This window comes from Alligator sinensis, unplaced genomic scaffold (genome assembly GCF_000455745.1).
Source record: "Alligator sinensis unplaced genomic scaffold, ASM45574v1 scaffold524_1, whole genome shotgun sequence".
Lineage (NCBI taxonomy): Eukaryota > Metazoa > Chordata > Crocodylia > Alligatoridae > Alligator > Alligator sinensis.
Genome location: NW_005842747.1, coordinates 472967 through 482395, shown reverse-complemented (window position 1 = coordinate 482395; position 9429 = coordinate 472967). Strand labels below are relative to the sequence as shown.

Sequence of the window (9429 nt, the reverse complement as noted above, 5' to 3'; positions counted from 1 at the left end):
CCCTGTAACCTGTCCAGGTCCTGCTGTAATCTGTCCTTCCCTACTAGCATGCCCACCTCACCCCAAATTTTGGTATCATCAGCAAATTTAAACAAGCTGCTTTTCACCCCATTGTCCAAGTCACTAATAAAGAAATTGAACAGTGAGAGCCCAAGAACTGAGCCCTGGGAGACTCCACTGCCCAATTCCCTCCAGGTCAAAAAAGACCCATCCACCACTACCCTCTGACTATGTCCCTTAACCCAATTTGCAATCCATCTGACTGTGTAGGCATCAATGCCACAGTCACCTAGTTTTTTAATGAGGATGGGGTGGGAGACAGTGTCAAAGGCCTTGCAGAAGTCCAGAAAGACTACGTCCACTGCAACACCTGTGTCCAATGCTTTGTGACCTGATCATAGAAGGCAATCAGGTCAGTCTGACAGGACCCGCCTCTAATGAAATCATGCCGGTTGCCCTTGAGCATCATCCCTGCTTCTGGCCCATCACAGATGTGCTCCTTGATAATCTTCTCAAAGAGTTTCCTCAGGATTGAAGTAAGACTCATCAGGAGAGATCAACAGCAAATAGGCAGAGCCCTTTTCTGCCCAGCACCACCTGGGGTGACGAGGAACAATGGTCATAAGCTGATGAAGAATAGGTTTAGGTTGGAGATCAGAAGGCAATATTTTATAGTTAGGGTGGCCAGAATCTGGAACCAACTTCCCAGGGAAGTGGTCCTCACCCCTGCCTTGGGCAAATTCAAGAGGAGGTTGGACGATCACCTGTCTGGGGTCTTGTGCACCTAGAATTCATTCCTGCCTGTGGCAGGGGGTCAGGCTAGATGATCAAGTTCGACCCCCTGCCATGGCAGGAAAGAGCACTGGAGTCAAACGACCCCAGCAAAGTGTTCATCCAGCCTCCTCTTAAAGACCTTCAGGGTAGAAGCCAGCACCCCTTCTCTTGGAAGTTGGTTCCAGATCCTAGCCACCCTGACAGTGAAGTAGCGCCTCCTGATGTCTAGTCTAAGACAAATTGTGCCAATACCTTACCCAAGTATCTGTGTAACCCATTGGTCAGGTGGGCTAATGAGGAGGTGCTTTGCATTAGGCCTGTGTGAATAGGCAACTATTTAATTTGGATTTGGATTCAGCCAATTCGGATTCAGCCGAATCCATTCGGAAATGATATGGAAAAGATTCGGTGATTCGGCCATAGAGTATAACGGGGAATCAATGAAATATCTATAACGTTCTTGTTTTTGGCTGATTTGGATGTAATGTGCAGGGATGGTAGCCTATGCTGAGGGCATGTAGCATGCCAAGTTCCAAGGTGATAGGTGCAGGGGTTTCTGGGAAACTGCACCTCAAGCTGCTATACTCTGTATAGTATGATGGGGATCACAAGTGCTTGATAAACTGTAAGCTTCATTTTTGATCTGATGTTCTGATCCTCAAAAACCTGTGTAACCCAGGTAACTCGGGTATATACTCCCCTTCTCCAATTGAAGGGAATTGTTAGCTGGCAGGTGTGTTGTGGGGGAACTGCAGACCGCTCAGTTTCCCTCCGTCCCTACAGAACCAGGCCAGGACAGTCAGGGGACTTAACTATATAAAAATTTATTTACATTATCTTATCACAAGGAAAGCAACATGGATATAAAAATATGTACAGTGTGTGTGTGTATATATGTGTGTGTGTGTGTATATATATATATGTGTGTGTGTGTGTGTGTGTGTGTGTGTGTATATATATATATATGTGTGTGTGTGTGTGTGTGTGTGTGTGTATGTGTATAAAAGATATCTAAACCAGTAGTATAAACAATACCCTTTGGGCAAATGACATAAAACCTTATACCAGTGTTCCAGATACAGGTAAGTCACAAGTAAATATCTGATCAGAAACAGATAAACCCCAAAGATAAACTAAATCCCAAGGGGAAACCACAATGCCCTTGGGCTTTTCCCAATCCCTACAAAGACGCTGGTAACTTTAGGGGGGGCCCCTCTCAGTGGGACCTCCCCTTTCAGGAGCCCTTAACTAACTGAGGGGGGGGGGAACTCCCCTCCCCTGTGGGAATCCTCTTTTCCCTGCAACTCGCAGCTCCCAGGCCTGGAGGGTGGTCCTCATCATCTGTGCCAGGCTGCTCTCTCACCTGCAGTGGGCTTCAGCAGGGTCACTGTCCCCTGGAACAGGGCCCCACTATGCAGGGCTTCTGGGGTCTCTGGCTTGGCCCTGTCTGCTGGCTCAGTAGCCCGATCACAATCTGACTCTCTGGACTCAACCTTTTCTTATGGGTCAGAGGCCTGGGCTGCCTCATGCAGCACCAGGCTCAGTCTGTTCCTGGACCCTCTGTGCAGTGTCTCCTGAGCCAAGCTCCCAGCCATGTACTGGGGGTTGAGGACCTGAGCTGCCCAAGCACTCCAAAGGTTCTACTCCATGAACCATCCTGTGCAACGTGTCTCTGGCCACACACCAGAGGTTGCAGACCCGAGCCGCCTCACACAACCCCCAGGGTCTGGACACCATGTGCCAGGCTGCACACCGAGAGCCTAGCTATTGGAGCCATCTGCCATTCTCCACTGATGGAAGTCTTCAGGGGTGCTTCTGGGCTACTGCTTCACCCTGCTGAGCAGCTCTCCTCAGCTCTTCTAAGCCCTGCCCTTCTGTCTTCTCTGTCCCAGATGTGTTCCCGTCATGCTGGGCACACAGCTCCTTTTATATGCTCCAAGGCTCCGCCCCTTAAATCTTCCAGACCTGAGTGTTGCAGTCTTCAATCAAATCGGGGGGGGGATGGGACACTCCTCTTCCCCTCTCCTCAGGAAAGGGGCATGACTGGACTCCTTTTGCTGCTTCCTGATTGGGGGATGAGCTCCACCAATCAAAACAGCAAGATTTTAAGTCTGGGACTCAACCCAAGCTCCAAAAGACAAGCCTGCTACACCTATTACCCCAGGCATCCAAAGGCTGCATTTGCACATTAGAGGCAACATTTGAGACAATGCTGGATTTCTTCATCAATGTCAACCTTCTGCAAGAGATGACTTCTAAGGTATAGGAAATATTCAATGCTTTCCAGAGTCTCACAGTGAATGTGAAATACTGTAGCTGGGGACTGCTCATTAACAACTTGATAATGAAGGACCTTAGTGTTTTGAATGTTGAGTGTCAGTCCAATTTTCTTGTAGGCCTCAGTAAAAACATTGGAGATTGCCTGAAGGTCTGCTTCTGAGTGATCACACACCACAGCATCATCAGTGCAGTGGAACTCAATGATCAGGATCTGGTTGGTTTGGTTTGGGCTCTGACTTGACTGAGATTAAATGGTTTACCATGTATTCAGTGGCTTAGCTCCACTCCAACTTGAAGTTCTTGATGGTTAGATATAGTGTTACACTAAGAAATATTGCAAAAAGTGTTGGAGTGATAACACAGCTTTATTCAACTCCTCTCTTAACCTCAAAAGGATCCATGGTATATCCATTACTGAGAAACACCTCCCACATACTGTCATGAAGCAGGCAAAGAGCAATGATGAATTTTGTTAGGCATATCACAGACTTGTTGATATTTGAAATAATGTTCTTGCCTGCTGGAATGTACTATTCAGCGCAGAGGGGTGAAAGCAAGCAGGAAGGCAGAGGTCCTCAACTTCAGGAGGGCTGACATCTGTAAGCTAAGAAGGTTAGTAGGAGAGGCACTGGGGTCTCAGAGCTTCAATGAGATGGGAGTCCAAAACAGGTGGTCGTCCTTCAAGAAGATGATCCCCCGAGCTCAAAGGGAGTCAGTCCCAATGCACACCAAGGAGGGCAGAAGTGCTAAGTAGCCCCCATGGCTCAGCAAAGGCATCCAGGGATGCCTGAAGGCAAAAAAGGAGGTGTACAAACAGTGGAAGCAAAGGGCTATCACCAAGGAGGATTACACCTCCATTGCTTGGGACTGCAGGGAGGCTGTTAGGAAGGCCAAGGCAGAGATGGATCTAGGGCTAGTGACCAAAATTAAGGATAATAAAACATCCTTTTTCAAACAGTAAGTAAGAAGAAGGCACCGGGTAATGTGGGGCTCCTACAGGATAGGCTTGGCAATCTGGTGATTGCGGCAAATGAAAGAGCTGACTTCTTTAAATGAATTCTTTGCCTCCATATTCCCGAACAGGGACCAGGACACCTCCCCCACTAAAATTGCAGATGGGCCCAGGGGAGGCACTGCTATGCCTAGGGTCAAGGACGACCTAGTTAGGGAACTTTTGGAGGGGCTGGATGTGTTTAAATCAGTAGGTCCAGATGCTCTTCACCTGATGGTGCTGAGGGAATTGGTGGGGGTCATAGTGGGGCCCCTGGCATGGCTCTATGAGCACTCATGGGGCACTGGCCAGGTACCAGAGGATTGGAAAAGGGCCAGTCTGGTCCCCGTTTACAAGAAGGGGAGAAAGGAGGACCCTGGCAATTATTGGCCAGTCAGTCTTACCTCAGTCCTTGGGAAGACCTTTATGAAAATTATCCAGGAGCACATCTGCAAGGGCCAAGCAGGGGAGGTAATGCTCAGTGGCAACAAACATGGGTTCATTGAGGGCAGGTCTTGCCTGACTAACCGAGTTTCTTTTTATGATCTGGTCACAAAGTCCCTGGATGAGGGTGTTGGGGTGGATGGCATCTTCCTGGACTTTAAGAAGGCCTTTAACATGGTTTCCCACCACATTCTCTTCAAAAAAAAAAACTTGGTGACTGCAGCATTGATGCCTACACAGTCAGATGGGTGGAAAATTGGCTAGCTGGTCGCACCCAGAGAGTGGTGGTGGACGGGTCATTTTCGACCTGGAGGGATGTGGGTAGTGGAGTCCCTCAGAGCTTGGTCCTGGGGCCCGCACTGTTCAACATCTTTATCAGCAATCTGTATGTGGGTGTGGAAAGCACATGGTCCAAATTTGCTGACGACACCAAGTTGTGGGGCAAGGTGGGCACGCTGGAGGGGAGGGACAGAATCCAGCTAGATCTAGACAGGTTACAGAGGTGGGCAGATGAGAATAGGATAGAATTCAATGCAGACAAGTGCAAGGTGCTGCATCTGGGGAGAAGGAATCTGCAACACACTTAAAGGCTGGGGAACACCCTTCTTGTCAACACAGTGGCAGAAAGGGATCTTGGAGTCATTGTTGACTCCAGGATGAACATGAGCTGCCAATGCAAGGAAGGAGTCCAAATGTTGTGCATTTACAGATGCATCACAAGCAGGTCCAGGGTGGTGATCCTTCCCCTCTATACGGCATTGGTCAAGCCACAGTTGGAGTACCGCATCCAGTTCCGGGTGCCACACTTCAGGAGGGAACAGAAGAAGGGACCTTCTGCCTGGAGATGCCCCTGTCCCATCCAAGCACAGCTTCCTGTGAAGACATTCCCTGCAGCCCCAGCTGGAGCAGAGAAGGAGAGTCTAGGACAGAGGCAGCAGTAGCAGGCACATCTTTGCATCCCCTTCCTATGCCCAGAAGGGTATAGAGGGAAATGGGAGGGACATGCCACAAGCACAGATGGGAAAGGATGGAGTGCCAAGAGCAGAGAAGTGGGGAGATGATTACTTGATTCAGGCACTTGGAAAAAAAAACTCCTCACCTACTTCTGCCATGGAAAGGTCTGCTGGTGGAGAGTGGGAGGGGGCAGGGATCAGGGCACAGTCTCCCCTGTAGTGCTGGTGAATAGGCCCTGCACCCCATTTTTAAATCATGGCTCCACCCTTGGGTGTGATGGTTGATGTGATGAGAAGTGCCAGTCTTGGGAGACAGTAGAGGTGGCTGCTTGTGCACATTGACAAAATCCAAATTTTTAAGAAAAAATGAGAAACCCAGAATGTCCACACTGGTGTTTGAAACAGGATTCCTATGCACCAGCCCGACTTCCTTTTGTCATCCTGGTGGCTATTCTTAATAGTGGATCATGCTTTCTCCATGCTACAGTGGGTGTCTGCTTTTTTTTTTCTTCTTCAGAGTCCCAAGGAAGGGCACAAGGAAAGCTTGTCTCTATCCCTCCCAGCTAGATGGTTGGTCCAATAAAAAATATTACCCCAAAAATCCTTGCCTTCTCCATGGGTTACTCAATAGTCAGTGGAAGTCCATCCTTGCCACCAGCTAACCAACTTCTGTCCAACATGTTGCCTAATAGTTGGCTCAGACTTTCTCCTGTCTCTCTTTTGTGCTCCACTCTCTTCATTTGACGTAGTATCCAGGGCTGACCGATTATTGGGGCAGTACTTGCCCCCATTTTCCTGCAGTATTTCCTCAATCAGTTCCATCAGCTCTTTGACCTGTGCATCTCGCTCTCCTTTTTCTGCTTTGTTGTTGAAAGCACAGTATCGGTTCTTGCAGGCTTTAATCAATGTTCGGAGCTCTCTGTTATTTGACTTTGTCACATACTCAGCCAGGGAGCCATCCCCTAAATCTTCTTTCCGAGTGAATAAAACAACAGTGAACTTCAGAGCCTCACGGCCAAATATTTCTTGTACTTGCTTCACAGCCGCTTTGTCTTGCTCTGTGTAATGGCCCAGCTGGGTCACCAGCACCAGAGCATGAGGGCCTGGATGGGAGAGCCTGAAGCACCAATGAACCGCATGAGAAATTTCTGGCCCTTTCGTATTTGGGTTGAAAATGTCAGCAGTGTCAATTATCACAACTTCACGCCCATTCCACTTCCTGCTTCCTTGGGCACATTCCAAAGTTACTGGTTTTGCCCCAAGTTTGGACTCAAACTTGTTCTCCCCAAGGAGGGTATTTCCTGTGGCACTTTTTCCAGCTCCAGTTTTACCAACAAGGAGGATTCTCAATGCTGATTCTTCTTGTTTCTGGCTGCCGTCCTCTTGGGCTGCTGGGAATGATTTTAACAGAATGAGAACATCACTGCACAGATAACAAATCAGGTGTGATGCAACTTAGGGTTTGTGTTGTGACAGAAAGCGTTACTGTTTCGCAATATTTCCCTCATCGTTGTACCTGCCTCCTGCTCCCTCTCTCAACTTTATGATGTTACAGACAGGGAAGGAATGTGATAACTTCCCCTCTGCAGCATAAAAACATAGAAGAATATCAAAACTGCCATTTACTCTCTAAGACCCTAGGTCCATCTCGCCCAGTCACCTGTGAGCAGCAAGGGGAACCACCACTTCTACTAGCTGCCACTGAAGCTCGGCAGGGAGCTACATTGAGCTCTCTCCCCTACTTTGGAGCTGCGGCTTCTGCCATTTCCCTGTTCCCAAAGAGGGCTTCTTCTGGCTCCCTATGGGGCCAGCCCTTTCCTAATCTGCCTGGGCTGGCCGCAGACCTCTGCTGCTCCTACTTCTGCTTCCAATCCCTCCACACACCTGTTGCTGCTCCTAGCTCTTGCTTCCTGCCCCTGCTGTTGAGCTGATGGCTGTTGGGCAGTCTGTGGGGACCCCACAGCCACTACTAATGCCAGTTGCCTGAGATGTCCCTGCCCTGCCAGCATGGCCTCTGCATTGCTCCAGCTGCCTCAGTAGTCCCCCTGTCTCCCATTCATGGTGAGTCCTGTGTCCCACTCCCTCTCCTCTGCTGTTTGTGTTCAGTCTGAGCAAGCCACACCCGTGTGTGTGTGTGTGTGTGTGTGTCCATCCCCACCCCCAGTCCTGGCCCCTGACCCCAGCACACCAAGCACATTGGAGAATCCCAGCCCTCAGCTTCACCCCCATCCCCTACACATGGCCCCTCCCCAAACTTCACTACCTCTGCTACCAACCACAAGCCAGTCTGAGCCTCCACCTCTCCTCCTCCAGGAGGAGGCAGCTACCCCAGCCCTCCTGACCCCTGCAGCCCCCTGCTGAGAGGAGGGGGAGCCCAGAAGCTTCCCTTCACACCCCACCCATTCTCACCCCCACTTTGAGCTATGGCAGGGCAGAAGCCCTCTAATAGGGCTGCCACCCCATCAGCCCCCAATGCAGGGGCTGGCAGGAACTAGTGGGGAGCCAGCAGGACCAGGGGGATCCTTCTAGCCAAACTCATCAAGAGGGACCCTGGTGACCCCACAAGGGACCCAGGGAAAGGGCAAAAAATAAGGGCTCCTCAGGCCTCCCCCAAAGTCTTGTATTGTAAGAGATGGTACATAATAAATCCCCATTTCCTTTATCTTCACCAGCTGGTATTCTGTAAATCTTTCTCATGTCCCCTCTCAAGTGTCTCTTTTCTAAACTGACCGGGCCTGGATCCTTTAGTCTACTCATATGGAAGGCCCTCCTTACCACTTACTATCCTTGTTGTCCTTCTGTGGACCTTCTCTAGTTTGTATCTATTCTTTCTGAGGTGTAGGAACCAGACCAGGGCACAGGATTCAAGGTGTGATCATGGATTTATAAAGGGGCGTGATGATCCTTTAAGTTTTGTTGACAATTGCCTTCTCCATCATAGTTTCATATTAGCTAGGGTCAGGAGGGACCTGAACAGATCATCTAGCCTGACCCCTGCCACAGGCAGGAATGAATGCTGTGTTCACAAGACCCCAGACAGGTGATCATCCAACCTCCTCTTGAATTTGTCCAAGGTAGGGGCGAGGACCACTTCCCTGGGAAGTTGGTTCCAGATTTTGGCCACCCTAACTGTAAAATATTGCCTTCTGATCTCCAACCTAAACCTATTCTCCATCAGCTTATGACCATTGTTCCTCATCACCCAGGTGGTGCTGGGCAGAAAAGAGCTCTGCCTATTTGCAGTTGATCCTCCCCGATGAGCTTGTAGGCAGCCACCAGGTCCCCCCTCAGCCTCCTCTTGCTGAGGCTGAACAGGTTCAGGTCCTTCAGTCTCTCCTTGTAGGGCCTGTCCTGCTGCCCTCTCACCAAGCGGGTGGCCTCCTCTGACCCCTCTCCAGGCTGGCCACATCCCTTTTGAAGTGCGGCGCCCAGTACTGGACGCAGTACCCCAACTGCAGCCTGACCAAAGTCGCATAGAGGGGGAGGATCACCTCTCTGGACCGGCTTGAGATGCACCTTTGGATGCATGACAGGGTCTGGCTGGCCTTGCTGGCTGCGGTCTGGCACTGGTGGCTCATGCTCATCTTGGAGTCAATAATGACTCCAAGATCCCTTTCCTCCTCTGTGCTTTCAAGAAGGGAACTCCCCAGCCTGTATGTATGCTGTGGATTCCTTCTCCCAAGGCACAGCACCCTGCGTTTGTCTGCGGTGAACCCCATCCTATTCTCCTCTGCCCACTTTTGTAGTCTGTCTAAATCTAGTTGCAGCCTCTCTCTCCCTTCAAGTGTGTCCACCTCGCCCCACATCTTAGTGTCATCATGGGTGGCACAGCTGGAGCAGAACCTGTGGGGAAGAGGTGGACATAGGATGCCTGCTGTGGACTTGGCTCCCTGCCCTGCTGCCTTTCCCCTAGGGGCCTCCACTGTCCAGTGGGTGGGACCCAGCATGGCAGGGGAAAGCAGGGCAGGGAGACTCAGTGCCACCGCT

The 9429-nt window shown here is 50.2% G+C and overlaps 1 protein-coding gene across 1 annotated transcript in view; it reads right to left on the bottom strand.

The window, feature by feature from the left end:
- Positions 1–5620: 5620 nt before the first annotated feature.
- Positions 5621–9429, bottom strand: part of LOC102369857 (GTPase IMAP family member 8-like) — a 24695-nt gene continuing 20886 nt past the window's right edge. Inside the window, exon 5 of the mRNA XM_006034564.3 lies at positions 5621–6833. Within this exon, the coding sequence (XP_006034626.3) occupies positions 6067–6833 (767 nt within the window). The 3' untranslated portion in view covers positions 5621–6066. The remainder of the gene's footprint in view (positions 6834–9429) is intronic.